The sequence below is a fragment of the Olea europaea genome, chromosome 10 (genome assembly GCF_002742605.1).
Source record: "Olea europaea var. sylvestris chromosome 10, O_europaea_v1, whole genome shotgun sequence".
In the NCBI taxonomy this organism is placed as follows: Eukaryota; Viridiplantae; Streptophyta; class Magnoliopsida; order Lamiales; family Oleaceae; genus Olea; species Olea europaea.
In genome coordinates, this window is record NC_036246.1 from 38,600,113 (window position 1) to 38,617,447 (window position 17,335).

The window sequence follows — 17,335 nt, forward strand, 5'->3', positions numbered from 1 at the left end:
CCCCCCCCAAAAAAAAAAAAACTATTTTTAATGGACATCAAACAAAGGCTACCTTATAAGTCGATTTAAAATTTAAACTCAAGATATATTCCCCTCAGTATCATTAAGGGTGTGTTTGATTACATTTTATTTTCCATGGAAAATATCAATTTTCCACCCAAATTTCTATTTGGAGTGTTTGATTACTATTTTTTTCCATGGAAAATATTTTTTAACTTTTAAAAATATGCCTAATTTTCCTTGATTTTAAGGAAAATATTTTGCTTGGGTGGAGGTGGTTTACATTTTCCTCAAAACAAGGAAAATATTTTCTTTTCTAAGTTATATATTTCATGTCAATCAAACACACTCTAATTTTTTATATCTCAATAAATTATCCGCCAATAATATATATATATATATATATATAGTTATTTACGAATCAAAGATGACAATAAGAATTATTATAACAACAACTTTGTACAAAATGATACTACTATTTGTGAAATTAATAAATAATTGGGTTTTTAAACATATTATATACTGGAAAAAGTTTCACATAAGTTAACACACTTTTCACGTGCAACTCACATGTCCGACTTAAATGTTCTAAATGACATAAACCCATTTTTGAAAACTAACCGCGCTAATTAAGAAAATAACGAATGATATCACAAAATCTAAGAAAATTGTCGTGACAAAAAATATATTGGTAACCCATCTTCCTCAGTAAATAATTAATGAATGATAAAAATTGTACATCACATCAATCTTCAGAAGTCATACTTCTCTATGCTACACTTCATTTTAAATTTTAAGACACTTGTGTACATCACATACAGACAACCAAAAAATCATGAAGATAACACAATAGGTAGAGTCTCAACAGAATTTCGCCGTCACCCCTCTTTTTTCTTTCTCACAATCATCACTTCAAAGATGTAAAAAAGCGGATTGTATCCTTGAGGCCCCCAGATGAAGTCATCGACATCCTCTTTCGCGTTGTAGAAGTGGAGGCTTGCATACGAACTTGCGTTGATTCCTAGATAACGGTGGAGAGGTTGAGCACAGTGGTGGCCGGATCTAATAGCCATATTATGCTGCAAGGTTAAGAATAAGAATGTCCAATTTTTAAAGGTTTAAGGACTAAGTTGCTACAACCACAATAGGTTGGGGGCTTGTGCTGCAATTTTCTCTAAACCTCCACCTTCCTGAACCTGAAGTTGCTAAATAGTAACTGTTGACATATGGTCGACTTAATCCTCAATGTTTTGATCATAACAAACAAGATTATTTTTATTTCTAACAAATTCATTTTAGTAATGATAGTTCAATGTTCAAATTAATTATGTATTATCAGACTTCAAATGAAGATCAAAATAGAAGCCATGTATTCAAGTCAAATCATTCGAGACAAAAAGTTCAAGAGATATATGTTAAAAAATATCAAGATTAAGAGTATGAGAGATGACATCAATGAAAGATCAAGACGAGGCATACTTCGGAGTAAAGACTTGATTTCTTAGGAAAAATGTAAAGGTACTAATACTTTGATATTTGGCAAAAAGTAGTTAAGCTCAAAATCTTACTATGTATTAAAAATAATTTTTGTGCACTAAGATAATTCGAATGCAACCTTTTTGATCAAACATGAAAATAACTTTTAAAAATAATATATGAATTTTAAAGATATTTTTATTATGAAAATTTAGTTAAAAATATTCTCCAAAAGTCCATACACTTCAAAACTTTCAAATCGAAATAAACGAGGCCAAAACGTGAAAAGACCGCACTACCGGTGCGGTCAACTGCCCAGAGAGGCGGTCGACCGGACCGATCGACCGGCCATGAGAGGCGATCGATCGGACTCCTCCAACGGTCCGAAATTTGACCGTTCTGACTTCTGATTTTTACTGTACAAACGGCTATATTGGTCTTCTGGATAAGAGGCGGTCGATCGGACGAGTCATCTGCAAATTCAGATTTTTTTAACGTTTTGGACTCTATAAATACCCCAACCTCTTGCATTAATAATTATCACTTCCAAGAGCATTAAATTGAGATACTTCAAACTTTCACTCTTTACTCCTTATTTATCTTTATCAATTCATTCACTTTTGAAAAACTTTTGATTGAGTTTACTTTTGAAAGTCATTGATCAAAGATTTGTCAAACCTAACACTTAAACTTTACTTATTGTCATTCATTAAAGTGTTAGCTTATCTCTCTCCATTATACTCAACTTTGAATATATCTTTATTGTGGGAGAAGATTCCTTTTTGTAAAACTTACTTTTGATTGAATTGTGGGTCGTGTTGAAGTCCCGTAAAGTTCAACGATTGTAAAAAGATCGGTGCTCCTTGCTTGTAAGTCACTGAAAGCGTTGTAAGAGTTGGATTGCACCATAAGTCAATCAATAGCGAAAAAGGTCTTGCTCGTGATGGAGAGCTTGGTAACAGGGGACGTAGATCGTGATAGCATCGAACCTCCTTATTACATTGTTCTTGGGCTAACTTCTCCTATTCCTTTATCATAACATTTGAAGAATGAAGAACGAAAAAGTGCCAAATCAGCTAGCCAAGAAGGATATATATGTACCTGTTGGTCAAGAAAGGTTGCAAGATCCGTAGGGTGAATTTCTTCCACATTGAAATAACAAAACCACAGTTTGTGAAGGTGTCAGGCCATCATTGGGTACTGATTGCATACTATCATACAAATAGTTAGCCAACTCTAGCTGCAAAATTGAAAGATGATGAAAGAGGAACTGGTCCTTGTACGCACATGTAGAGAGAGCACGACAGGTAGAAAGAACATATTGAAGTGAAAAGAAGGGTAGAATAGCATAAAAAGAGATCAATGGAAAATCCATATATCAATAATTAAGAAAGTGTTTTGACCCTAAATATTGAAACCACGAATGACACTTCAACCTAATGGATGCAGACAGAATAAGGAAAGTATAAAGGATGAAATAATGCCTAAAAGAGTACTGCACAAGACAGAAAATAGTCCCTTTTGAACAAATTTTAACCAAGTTCGAATCATGTAGCACCTCATAATCATGATTTTTTTTTGCATTCCAATGCCTGATAAATAAATACCAGTCGTAGATCAGAATTCATGGCAACAAGTAGCTCAGCAAAAGGGCATGAGATAATATCAAACAATTAATCAGAGACCGACTTACCCATCATTTTACTTTTAGTATAACCCTAATGATTAATGCCAAAATGCAAAGCATACCATGAACATGGTTAATACACAGAAAACTATTGAACAGTATTATCTACAAAAAATTAAAGCTGATAATAAATCAAGGAGTGGACTGATTTTCAAATATCTAGCCAATTGAACATAAATGTCGAAGATTTCTTACATAATAATGTTTGCATTTTGCAAGATGTCCAAAGATCGGCGTTACTGGAAGGTAAGAAATCATGCTGTATGCCCATTTCAAGGTTAGAAAGGGACACAATTCTTAAATATTCCTGCTGCTAATTTCTTTAATTTCATGAATTCACAGATGATTTCATGTGATTGTGCTCTGTTATAGAAACTAATGGGCAAGCAATAAAACAGAACTTCATTTATAATGAAATATAGGGTAATCCTTACATTTTATTTTTTTTTTGGCATTTTTATCCAATTTTTCAATAAAAAAATGTGAAATGACAAATATATCCTCCTATTTAAATAAAATAAAATAAAAAATTAAAGAACAAATTGCCATTATACCTTCAATTTTTTAAAAAAAATTGCAAATGAATCCAAATAAATTATTAAACAAGAAATTAGTATAAAACATTTCTACCTTTCAATATTATTTTGCAAAATCATATATGACTTTCATTTTTTAGCATTTTCACCTCTATTTTCACATTATATTGCAAAAATTGTCATTTTCATCAATTTTCTCAATTAAACGCTATAAAATAACGAATATACCTTCCTATTTAAATAAAAAAAATAAAGAAAAAGATTGTAGCTATGCTCCAAAATTTTTCAAAAAAGTACAAAATAAATTTCAAATAAATAATAAAAAAAGAAAGCAAATTTTTTTATTTTATTGTTTTTACTTAAAAAAAGAAAGCGAACTGACTGTTCCCAGTCTACAGTTAGTCCATGCAGATGAATTTTTTTTTTTTTTCATTTTTGCTTAAAGAACTTATAGATTTGTTTAAGATTGTAAAATTTATCTGCTTACGTAAAAATATGATTTAAAGATTAAAATAATTTACTAATTCTACAAAAACGAAATTAAAAATACGTAAATATGCTTACCGATTCTAAATGATGGCTAGAAACAATTTTTTTTTGTTGAGCATTCAATAAATTTATGGGATTTCAAGGTTGAAACAAATAAAAAATGAAACAATTTTTATCTGTGTTAAAGTAAACAGACAAAGAAAGTGGCTTCGTTTTAAAATTATGAGTGGAAAATGTTTGAAATTCTTTGTAATTTAAAAGTATATTATTGTCTTCTAAAACAAGGGATAATTGCAACAGAGGTTACAAACCTTTCAAACGTTAGCAGACTTTTTTCAAACTTTTGATTTATTGCAACTATCACCGCTAACCTTTTTAAATGTTGCAAGTGAGACTCCAATAGATAGAATCCAATTTCCAATTAGTTAACTAAAAAATTATGTTTGACCATATTTTTAATATTTTTATAAAAGGGCAAAATGATAACTTTTTATTTACCAAATTAAATAATAACATAATAAATTAATTAAATTAAAAAATGAAAAAAAGGGGGGGAAAAAACCAGTATCTTCTTCCTCCAATCACTTCCCCAACCTACCCAGCCCCAATCCCAACCACCGTAGGTGTCGCTAGGGGTTGTCGAAGCCTTGTCCTTGGAAGCACTGGAAGAGGGCTGTAGCATCCTCGTATCGCTTCGCACGATACATGGCAATGATGATGGCATTGCAAGTAAAGACCATAGGGTGGATTGATTGGAAGACGAACTGGCGGGCGACATAGGACGCGGGGTCGAGGTCAAGGTCTCCATCTCGGATGAGCGATTGGACACGGTTGTAGAGATTAAAATAGGGGCTAACATGAGCAAAGCTGAAGTCCAGGAGTTGAGGCTTGTCAGGGTTATTGATGTGAGATAAGTGGGAAGCGGGGTAAGGGCGAAGGGCATAGAAAGGGAGCTCAATGCAGAGGCGACGCTTCCATCATCGATGTTCAGCCGTCACTTCCTCAATGAATGAGAAGCTATAGGGGTGATATGGAGTGTATGGAGTAGGAGGAGGATGAAGGTTGTGACTTAAAGGTCTGGTGGCAGTGATAAAGCTAAAGTTGGGAGATTGGGAGCCATGTTGTGTGTTGGGAATTAAAGTTAGGGTTAAGGACTTCGACAGCTGCGACAACTGAGGAGGTGGCGAAAAATGAGTGTTCAGAAATGATTGCATAGGGCTGGACCGGGGTAGGTTGGGGAAGAAGATACTGGTTTTAACCCCCCCCGTTCCCCTCTTTTTCAGTTTTTAAATTAATTAATTATGTAATCATTTAATTTGGTAAATAGGAAGTTACTATTTTGCCTTCGTGAAAAATCAAACTCAATTTTTTGGTCAAATAACGGTAAATTGAATGTTTTCCATCCATTGAGGCCTTACCTGTAATATTTGAAAAAGGTTAGAGATAGCGGTTGCAACAAATCAAATATTTTGAGAAAGTCTGCTAGTATTTAAAAGGTTTGGTGTTTTTGCTGCGATTATCCTTTAAAGCAATACCATAGTTTTGTTGTTGTAAGGGTAATTTTGTTTTTTCCGCATGAAAAGACCATTGTGGTGAATGGTAAAAATTTTTTTGATCAAAGTGAAAAATGACAATATTGACATGGTCATTTTAAAAAGTACTCCTTATCATTGATCCTTCTATTTTACCTTTTCTTTTTGAAGAAGAGTAATTTTTAATAATTTTACTTAATTAAAAAAAAATTTATTGCTTATTTTTTTTAATAGTTGAAAAAATAATTGTTAAATTAGCCCCTATTCAATGAGACTTAAATTTTTGCTAAAAATCAAATTTAAAATTAAAATCAAAAATTAATTTTAATTACAGATCATCGAGCTCACAATTTTTATCAATTTTTCAATCACATTTTCCCGTTTGATCCCCATTCTTATTCTTTTTTCTCTCTTATTTCCAACTACATAATCTTACATAAAATAATATTATATTCAAATAAAGAACTTTTAATTTTTTTTCAACCACACATTTTTCAAAAAAACACTATTCCAATCATTAAAATTTGAAAAGAATGAAAGCCAAACGGAGACTTATTAACTTTTATCAAAATCTTCTAAAATTAACTTTTACCTACATCACACAAGGCCTATGCACCCTCTGGAGTTGAATTCTAAATCCGTCATTTACTATTAATTTACAAAAACACGAGTACTTAAATGTTTTTATCGTCTATGCGCATTATTGGAGTCTGCTTTTAAGGCTAGATTGTAAATCTCATTTAAGACTCTGCGAAAACACTGTAATGGCAAAACAAAACTTGTGCGATAACGTATAAATAGGGGAAAAAACCCAACAAATTATTGCAAACATGACAAAGTACACAAACCCAAATGCCACAAGACAAGAATAAAAATGTAACATGTGGCGCACTTAGGCATCCAACAAATAATGAAATGCAACATAAAAACATGGCTGCTCACTAATCCAATGTATTAATCAAGTCCTTAAAATTGAACACCAGCCAATCAGCTTTAGCTGCAACACTCTCTCGAAGTTGGACTCCCCCGTAGCAGATAAACAAATCAGCACCTCCCGGCTGACGAGCCTAGGATAAGAAAAAGAGAACAATGTTTCTGTTAGTGCAAAACTCTGTCATATCCGACGAAAATAACAATGGCCGGCCAAAATCTGACAAAAGGGCCCATTTGGCAGGCTTCTGGAAGAACTTTCAAGAAAGCTACCTTAATTGGTGTTTGAAAACTAATTTCTTGAAGAGCTTCCTCTTCCAAAAATGTTTTTGGAAGAAGCCATGTGACTTTAAAAGTTTATCTGATTAGAAGTACTTTTAGTCTTCTATAATATTAATCAAATGGGTACAAAAGCAATGGGTCTCAAAACTTCTTTTAGCTTTTCAAAGATGTGCCAAACGGGCCCAAAAAGAAGCCGAATGTTGTCTCTCACCTCAAGATCAGTTGCACCATCTCCAATCATGACCACACACTTGTATCCTTGAGCCTGGAAAAATGAAACAATAAGCTAAAGTTTATACATTTGGGACATATCTTGTGGAATGAGGATAAAACAAGCAGACATTTAACTTACCTTCCTTATCAGTTGAACTGCGGTTGCTTTCCCTCCGCTTCTTGAGGTTGGCTCCTTAATATCAAACCCCAAGAACTCCCCAGAGCTTCCAAATAAAAGCTGATTGGCATATATGTTTTCGAGTGGTATACCAAGGATTGCTGCCACGGGCTACAAATAATTATTCAAAATTATTAGCTCCAATTATGAACTGCATGTACAATATATATCATCCATAAACGACTCTATAAATTGTACGCATCTCCTCCATCATTCTGGCATGATTTACAAATATTAATATGATAAGAAGTATAGTTTTAAAAAGTTCTTCACTGCATAATACTACGTCATGGTTTGCAATTCCTCAAAATGGTGTTTGGCTAAGCTTTAAAAAAATAAAATAAAGGTAACTTTTTAATCCATGATCTAATATTATGCACACACTTTAATTGATGATCTAGAAAGTGAGAATGCAGCAATAACAACTGCGTGGAGAGAAGTAATTCCTGTAATAAAAAGGATTTTAAATCTATTGCTGAACGACATTATATGCCAATAAGTTTCTTAAAATCTTCAAACCAATATCAGCAAGATATTGCAGTGTAAAAGAAAATACGAAAAAATTGCCTAATACGATTTCCCGGAGCACAAAATAGACAATTAATCTCAAATAAGTTGCCCATTCCAAAGTAAAGCAACATACGTTTATCATTTGACGAAAGCCTCCAGAGATCAAATACACATCTGTATTCTTGTCCTTCAACTTCTTAACCAATGTGTCAATTCCAGAAGAAATTCTGCATAATGAAAGAAAATAAGACAACCATGTACACAAAAACAAAGTAAATAGTACACAGGATTACACGTGCCGATCATTCCCTATAAGAGGGGAGAGTAAGGAGCCACAGGATATCAAAAGACGTTTCTTAGCAAATTAGTTAAAATCTACATTATGATTTTCTACATTTACATACATTTCTAAACACGGCTTGAAATCAATGTTATCAAAATCGGCCTGGCCCACTCAACTCGAGAATGGGCTCCAGATCCGAACTAGCTAGATAGGAAAAACCTTATATTAAAAAAATCAGCCAAAAAACTGGCAACCCAACCGATTTACAAAGACCCATTGAACCGGTCCCGATTTGGCCGGCTTTAAAGGATAAATTTTAGTATAAAAAATTATTTATTCAACTCACTTAATGGCCCGATTCAACAAATTTATAGACTTTCTCATCTCTCATGCTTGTTGATTTCTCCGATGTGTAATAGCTTACAATTACCAATTAGTTAAGGAAGACATTAAAATGCCCTATGTAGACCCACTCTGCTATAATTTACAAATTTTAATAAAATTAATATATCTACAAAATAAGTATTAAAGTATAGTATTTTAGTTTTTATATCTTAATGGTAAATTTTAGTATTTTATATACTCTCAAATATATTTTTGTACTTATTTATCTAATGATTATTAAAAAATAACAAGTATAAAATAATTATATCTAAAAAATAAGTAAAATATTTCACATTCTACATGGTCATATATATATTTTTGTATTTATTCAATAATATCTTACCACCGTCGATTCCAATTGAACCTCTTTGACCCTCGACCTTCGACTTTTCGGGTCAATGACTAGACCGGATTTTAAAACATTGCTTGAAAAGAATTTCAAATATGATTTTCACCTCAGTATTTAAAATCTGACTCGCTTTCATTTGACAGTAATAATTCGCATATTAGATTATAGCTTTTTCTTAGAAAATATTCTTTTCCATCTGGTTCTCATTTTTAAACAGTCGGGGAAGGATGGGCCAAGAACAAGGATTTCAGCACAAGTGAAATCCTAACGTGGTGTGGAAGAAGAATTGAAATTCTTGAAAACGAGAAAAATTAGAGAACTCAAAAGTTTGCAAAAATAATTTGATTATGACCAAAGCAACTAAAATCCTAAAAGTAATCATAGAAACAATCCTATTCTAATAAATTTCACACAAGTTGATGACTATTTTTTTATCCATCATTTAAATATTTGTCTTCCATGCATTCAAACAGATACTAAAGGAATACAACATATCTCATTCGCCAGGAATTTTATTGATAATGTCCTTCAAAATCTTGACAAAGAAGGTGATATTTGATTATATGCTGATATTTCTTGTCCAAATTACCCTCAGGATGTTTCCAAAACAAAACAATAAATGGCCAAAAACATGTTTTGTTACCAAAAAAAGATTTGTACCTTGGAGGCCTCTTCTCAAGGAAATCTTGCACCTGGGAGAGCGAAGGGTTGAATAGAGATAATCTGGCAGCCAGAGCTTCCTCAAAAGGAATGGAGCCACTCATTGCCCTAGCAAAGACAACACACTAATATTAAATAAAAATTCTTAGCAACAAGAACAACCATATAATTGTACCAAACAAAATATCAATAGACCTAGCAGTCCACTCTGCAACTGCCTTTCCAGCTCCACAATACTCTGCAAGTTCATCAATGCCCTCATCCAAGCACACTGTACTATCCACATCAAAGCATACAGCATCGGCATTTCTCCATATCTCAAGGACATCTTACAAAATTAAAGAAACATCCTATCAGCAACACAAGTATGGTAGAAATCCACAGTAATAAATTTTACACCAAATTATTCCAGATCTGAACACTAGTAATTATTCCAGATCTGAACACCACATCAAACTTAATCATACTGATCTAAGTCTATGACACATTAAAATCCAAAATCAAACCTAATAGTTGCAAGAGCGTTATATAATGCCCTTATCTGTCATAGCTGTAAAAGCACCTCCTACAAAAGGGTTACTGAAAATTTGGATAAATTATAGATGGCATTGCGTTTTTAACCTTTGGATGGTAATGTGTTGTCAAAACAGTCCACTGCTGATGCCTCTAGTGGCTGTACTGAACCAGCTATTGAATTGAATGATTTGGGATTATTCATGATTCCAACTGGGCCAACAAACACCCTCTTCGTAACTCTTGGACTGAATGTAGGAACAAAATTAGAGTTTTGCTGCTTGCAATGACAAGAAAGCATTGGGCTGATCTTTACCCGAGCACTCATCAACAGCTCCATTGAAATTAACAAAGAGAGAGAACTTGAAGACTTGTTATAGGCTCAGAAAGTAATCAAAAAGCCTGAAGTTCTTGACTCCAACAGAATGGTTTTATCTGTTTATCATATCATGATGACAGTCAAGCTAACACTGGTGAGTGATCAAATATTTCCTCAAAAAGTATAATAAATAAGACTAATGGATTATTTTTGGTGTACATAAATTTTTGTACATTAAGGTATCCATACACTCACATTTAGTGGGGTCCACTCAAATAAAATATGCGAGTGAGCCCCATCCTATGTGAGTGTAGGATACCTTGATGTACAAAAAATTATGTACACCAAGTAAAGCCCAAGACTAATACCCATCAGCGAAAAAGTTAGATTTACAGTGAACAAAAGCAACTGTAGCTACAATCTTAGATCATTATATACAACACATATGGAAGTGGATAGAATTTCCAATTATATGACACAGAATTATGCGATTTGAGCGAATATCCAGTTATAGCAGGAAATTGACATATAATATGAGCATTAAGTATACGAGCAAGTAGTGCTCTTCAGAATAAGAAAACCACCAAAACGCACAATATAATGGTAAATACATCCCCTCCAAGTTGCAGGGAAAAATATAAACTGAAAATAAAGCAATCATGTAAAAAAGAAGTAGTGATCAAGGATCAAAATGAAGCAAGTTGATTGAAGCAAGTGTAACATGAATGTACATTTTAACACAATCCAAATGAGCTGGAATTTAATCAAAATCCTACAACCGAAAATTAGAAGAACTTGTCTGGTTTCATTCATAGATTTTGATTAACATTCCCGCAAGTAAAATGATAAAAATGTGAATCATGTCAAACAGAAACACCTACCCTAAGTTATGTTCATTATATTATCCTATGACCCTTCTTCTCTACTTTTCTCTTATGAAACTTATCTCAATTTAAGTGATTAATTGAAATTGATGCGGTTGAGGCCAAAAACGTTGTGAAGAGTGACGAGAATGACATTCAAGAAAAATATTGAAAAAGCTGATCAAGAATATTCAAAGAACGCTGATGATTTTAAGGGTTCTTCCACAAAGGCTATATTTTCTCTTCAGGTTTCCGGGAAATCTTACTCTCTTTGAATCCAAGTTTCCAACTTTTTCATCATGCCTGTGAATTTAGTATGATTCCGCAAGAGATTGTACACATGTTCTTAATACTAATCAATAATAAAAGGATAAATTTGGATGATCATGGGGGAAAATTATTCGAATATTAGTAAATCTCAATCCTTGCCAAACAACACATATTGAAGAACTAACCATATTTGTAGAAATGAAACAAAAATGACACACACAAAAAAAAAAAAAAAAAAACTCACAAAGTTCCTATTTCGTATGTAGGTATGTTTCCTTTCTGTATAGATCTCTTCCTGCCACCCTCTGTTCTACGCTGTGAAAATCTCCTCACGCCTATAGTATTACCATCCGATCTGGTTCTCTTCTACATGAGAAAAACTGCATTTTTTATTCGAAGCAAAAGAAACATATCCGACATCAATAAATAAATTATAGAAAGTTAATGAACAAAAACTACCTAATTAAAAACAAAGCAAGGAAAAGTGCTAACTTGAACTTCAGATTTTCGCGTGATTGAAAGCAAAAATTCGCTGTAGAAAGAAATCGGACCTCAAATTTGTGAAGTGCTTTCACACACAGATGTTCTGTGTTCACCAACCATAATATCAGAATTATATTTTGGATTTTATGGAAATTTACAAAACAAACCATAATGAAATAAATTTGCAAATTGTAAATAGACCCTGTATTGTAAGTTTTTAAATGCACAATTAACAACAGAAAAAATTACACTATTGGTCTCTAACCTATTGTGTTAGTCACAAGTTGGTCTCTAACCTATTGTACATTATTTTTTAACCATCAATCACAAGTGACCAACTATTCATATCTTCACTCTCAATAATTTTTGGACATTAGTGAAAATAAAAAAGTGAAATTTAGCCTAATAAAATTAAATTCGCCAAGTGCTTTGACGCAGAGGGCCCTGAGAAGTGTAGCAATCCTATAGCAGATCCTTTAGTAGGTGATGGGGCAAAGAGTTCTATGATCCCTCTTGGCAATAGTTTCTTATGTTCTGCCTTAATGAGTGGGGGAGGTAGCTAAATTAGGATATCACTACAGGCAAGTACTGTGCAGGAAATTTAGATCCTGCTATACTAAATTCTCTCATGTTTCATCCGTTATCTCATCAGAATCGTCTCCGGCATTATTTCTATGCATTCTTAGTAACTATATTTTTGTTTATTTTTTGTAGTTCGAGTTACATAAAAAAGAATTGGGTTATCTTCATTCTACTTATTAGACTTGGTTTAGGTATGAATCTTGATCTCATGTGGGCTTTGGGGGATTTAGTTGGTGGAGACGTCAACAACGCTGATTTATTGAGATGACATTAATTTGGATCTCAGTCTAGCGCCACCAATGATGGATAAGCAGGCAACTCCCCTAGTAGTAGGGATATAGGTGTACTTTTATCCAACAATTTATTAACCTACGAATCAGCTATTACGCAACTCAACCTTCTCCGCACTAAGCGGAGGGCATTCTGAAAGAGTAGCAGAATTCTAGAGGTATTTAGCTAAGTTCAAAGTTTTTACCTTAAAGAGTACCAATAAAGCGTGGGGCATTTTGCCCGAGTTAAAGACTTGCCTTTCTTTCTGTCCTCGCTCTTTTCTCTTGCCCTACCGATCTATGCTACCTCGTTTGGTACTATCTTTCTCGATGCGTGCTTTTCTACAGGGAGCACCCCAACCAGCAGCTTAAGAAGGAATTCCGGTGCCAATTTCATACCCTTTACCATAAAAAGGTAGTGCCCCCCACCTTCCGGTCTACCAATTATAGATCAATGGCTTACACCCCATCCACGAACTTTGGCTCTTTAAGTGATGACAAGGATGTTGGGTCAACTCTTGACTCGAATCCTTCCTCAACTTTGATGCCCACATAAAAGAAGGAAAGAGAAGTGAGTCAAATTGGGGGCTAGGAATCAACTACCGAGAACAAAGATTCAATGAATTTTCACTTGTTGAACTTGAATTACATGAATCTAGAGTTATTATAGATCAATTTATTCATATTCATGTATGTAGAAATTTTAATGGGAATTTAAATTTATTTATTAACAATTAATTTTTATGTATCAAATGTAATATAAAAACGCTGCTCATTCAAAGATGCCACTTCAAATTTGAATGAAGAAATAGTCCAAAATATTGTTTCCAGATATCTCAATTGGGCTGACTTGCTTATCGATCTTCCCCACTCTTTTTCTCCGTTCTGTAGTAATAGAATCTTAGGTTGAGCTGAACTCATTCAAATGAGCAACATTTTTATATTACATTTGATACATAAAAATTAATTGTTAATAAATAAATTTAAACACCCATTAAAATTTCTAGATACATGAATATGAATAAATTCATCTATAATAACTCTAAATTCATGTAATTCAAGTTCAACAAGTGAAAATCCATTAACTCTAAATTAATGTGAATGTTAATTAATTGAGAATTAATAACATAAATTTTCATAAATGACAATAACGATTAACAAAAAACTACAAAACATTTGGGAGTGCATCGCTTCACAATTTGGAGGTAAATAATCTATAAATTATTAAAAAAAAATGCAAAGTTACCTAAAATAATTATGGCAATTTCAAAACGGCAATCCACAATATAATGGAAAACAGGTTTGACCGGACTAGAGGCAAGTTAGGGGATGCTTAAAACATGGAAACTAGTAATTTGAGGAAAAAGCCACAAGGCAATCTGGAAATATCTTTTGTAGGTTGACAAGAATTCTAGTGATGAGGTCATGAAAAAATGATTGTGGTTTGAAGAGGCAGCCTCACATCCAATTAGCGCAAGTAATTAAATTATGGCACTGGACAGCACAAGAAAATACCACTCTGGCTGACAAATATGAACTTGCTAATTTGTTCTAAATTCATCAAAAATTGACAGTGGACATATTCACAAGGACAACAATTGAACTCCCATAGAATAGACAAGCATGATTGAATCTAATTCCACAGAACAAACAAACTTTGAATGTGAGGGGTTGAATATAAGTTCCACAGTACAAACGTCCTGTCTGTGAAGGGTCGAGTATCAACAAAATATCATAAAAGAACAAGAAGCTCGGTAGCAAGACACCACAATTGGCGAATATCCATTCAGAAATATAGGAAAAAAATTCGTATTGTTCATTCCGTTCACAGCGTTCTCAAGAAAGTTGCCTTTCTTTTTCTAAAGGTTTTTCAATGCTACAAATAAAGCAAAATGAGCCACTTCCATTCGCAACGGCTACACAGTGAAAACTAATTCCACTCAACTAAAAATTTTTACTTCAAATTTCCCTCTTGCAATATGCATTAACACATAATAGCACGAACACGCTATTATTATGTAGCCCATCTAATCATATTTCATATCTTCGAAGCAAATCAACAAATCGAACCAGTTATCAGGAAAAAAAAGAAGAAGAGGAAATAGGTTATATAACGGTGGAAGAAAGCATAAGAAGGTTAAAATTACCATTGTTGAGGCGGAGAGCGAACGATTAAGTATAAACAGAAATCCGCAAAATGCCCTGCTGGAAACCCTAGCTTTAGAAAGCTGCTGTTATTTTGGGAAGGCTGCTTTTCAAGTTTTTGTTCAAGGATAAAGATGTGCGTACATGGAAGGGGTTACCAAATGATTTACACCTTCAGACAGCCATGCGGATCCCATCTGTTATTAAATAATTCGAGTTGTGATCCCCATTTTATATTAAATAATTCGAGTTGTGATCCCCATTTTATATTGTGAGTAGTGTGTAAAAGATTGTGTACATGTAGTATGATCCTTGTTCAAAAGCCTCCAATTTTTTGAAAATAATATAAAATATAAATACTTAAAAAGACAATTATAACCTTTCAATTTCTCCCCAAACAGAAAAAAAGACCCAATTCGTTTCCAAATTAGAGTTCTCAAGAATCAAAACTCTCTGTCTTTTTCGATTTCTAAGGTTCGCCCATCGATCTCTTTCTATCTCCATTTTTTGAACCTTGAAACTCGTCGGACCACCTTCAGGTAATGTCTTTCGCGCGACTGAATTTGTATTGTGTTTGTTACTTCACCCCCGATTTTGTAGTAGAAGTTTGTTTCCCTACCCCCTTCTCAGATTTAGGAAGCCACATAATATATGAAGAACTCTTCTGTATTATTTATGGAAGGGTCTTTACGGTACCTATAGCCAAAACTTTTGAGCGACTTATCTACATTATGATAGTTTTATGGCATAAAATTGACAATATTGGTCTCAGGTGTGCTTGTATAGGTTACGTTTTGATTTCCTCTTTTTCTAAAAGAGAAAAGTCATAATATTTTGTCAAAAGAAAAAACGATGGTTCTATTTCTCACTGTTTTAATGTTTCTTTTCATCTACGTTATTATGATTCACCTAAACACCTGGCAATAAGTACTTTATAATTTATATGCTGATTGGATTAAAAGTCTCACATATTTGATTTCCTATTGGTAGATTCGCTTATGCATTTGCTTGCTACATACTAATAATATAGTTTCTTGAAAAATTTAATGGTGATGATTGCTACATATCTGTGATTTGTAAGGCTAAAGCTAACTGTTTCTTTCTTGCATATGAAAAGTTTGAGCTTCTCAATTTCAGTTTTGTTTTGATAGTTTAAAGTTTGATTTGTTTCCAGTCTCTGCTTGTAGAAGAGATCATTCTTGATTCTTTAATAGTATCGTCCATGAACTCTTTTACGAGTTTTGGATTAATGGTTATTTTATTTTCATCATTCTTTGGTTTCTTTTTCTTGTTTGGGTTATTGGTCATTCCTTCGACATCTAACTCTTTTTTTTAAGTCAAAAGTTATCTCTTGTCATTCTCCTTCAAAATGCATTGAGTTCTTCTCAGTCTTCCAGGAAAGATCGAATAATTTCTAGAAAGTTTACCAAATGTTTAAAAGAAAAAATGACTTCTTTATGTTAGGTTTAAATGATTTAGAAAATGAAAAATGCTGAATTTGTAAACAAATTACTATACTAAGGTGAGGCATTTAACTATGAAGCCACCGCGTGCACAATTTATAATACATTGTACTTACAAGTTCTCTAAAGCACATCAGGTAAGAATGCCTAGTAAGTGAATATCAAATACAATATACTTTCTTGTTAGCAATGTAATACCTACTATTAAATTTTATATTCAGCAAAAAAAATTCTACTACAGGAAAAACTAGAAGAACAAGGTAACTTGTTTTAATATTTCTAGTTTTCATATTAGTAAAGTTGATGCTACGATTACGACGAGATGCAGATTGCAAATAGTGCGAGATGTGTATGAGAAGCTCGGTACAAATTACAAAAACAAGTGCGGGACTGGCCGGCGACAATGTTGTCGCCGGCGCCGGGCAGACGGCAGCGGCGTTGGCCGCTGCCCATGGGTGGGCAGCGCCCTGCAATAGCAGCGCCTGCTGCCGGGCAATGAACTGGAAGGGGCGGCACCGGTCGCCGCCCCATGAAACCAAAAAAAAAAAAAAAAAAAAAAAAAAATTTAGGGTTTTTAAAAAAAGGGGGGGGGGGGGGAGGGGGGTAACGAAAGGAGATGCTTACAATGCATTTGTAAATTGCAAGAAAAAAAGAGCGATAAGCATAAGTTAGGATTGATTGTAATCTTGCCGTACGTCCTATGGGCCACGGAGGAGAATACATACATCTATTTATGGTGGCTAGACTTGGTGGACGATCTAGATAGGTTTGAGATGTATCCATGGGGAAGGTTTTCATTTGAATACGCGATCAGTATATTCAAACGTGAAATGGGAGATAAATTGAAAAGTTCGGACGTCGGAGGCGAATCACTTTGTCGATATTCATTGTACGGCTTTCCCCTCATTATAATGGTATG

General features: G+C 33.6%; 1 protein-coding gene across 16 annotated transcripts; it reads right to left on the reverse strand.

Annotated features, from left to right (window-relative positions):
- Positions 1 to 6,485: 6,485 nt before the first annotated feature.
- LOC111402163 (phosphoserine phosphatase, chloroplastic-like) lies at positions 6,486 to 15,136 on the reverse strand. 16 transcript variants are annotated; one of them, XM_023030294.1, is made up of 11 exons: positions 14,956 to 15,134; positions 13,015 to 13,347; positions 11,967 to 12,060; positions 11,719 to 11,854; positions 10,131 to 10,457; positions 9,705 to 9,837; positions 9,510 to 9,617; positions 7,967 to 8,060; positions 7,285 to 7,434; positions 7,144 to 7,197; positions 6,486 to 6,787 (listed from the first exon to the last, which is right to left on the reverse strand). In XM_023030294.1, exons 5-11 carry the CDS (start codon positions 10,360 to 10,362, stop codon positions 6,662 to 6,664), a joined length of 897 nt encoding a protein of 298 aa, XP_022886062.1. In that variant the 5' UTR covers positions 10,363 to 10,457; positions 11,719 to 11,854; positions 11,967 to 12,060; positions 13,015 to 13,347; positions 14,956 to 15,134; the 3' UTR covers positions 6,486 to 6,661. The 16 variants fall into 16 exon arrangements, with proteins under 16 accessions (XP_022886062.1, XP_022886070.1, XP_022886058.1 ...); XM_023030302.1 differs by having other exon boundaries at positions 10,131 to 10,270; positions 14,956 to 15,133; XM_023030290.1 differs by lacking the exon at positions 11,967 to 12,060 and having other exon boundaries at positions 10,131 to 10,270; positions 11,719 to 11,837; positions 14,956 to 15,136.
- Between the last annotated feature and the right edge of the window lie 2,199 nt (positions 15,137 to 17,335).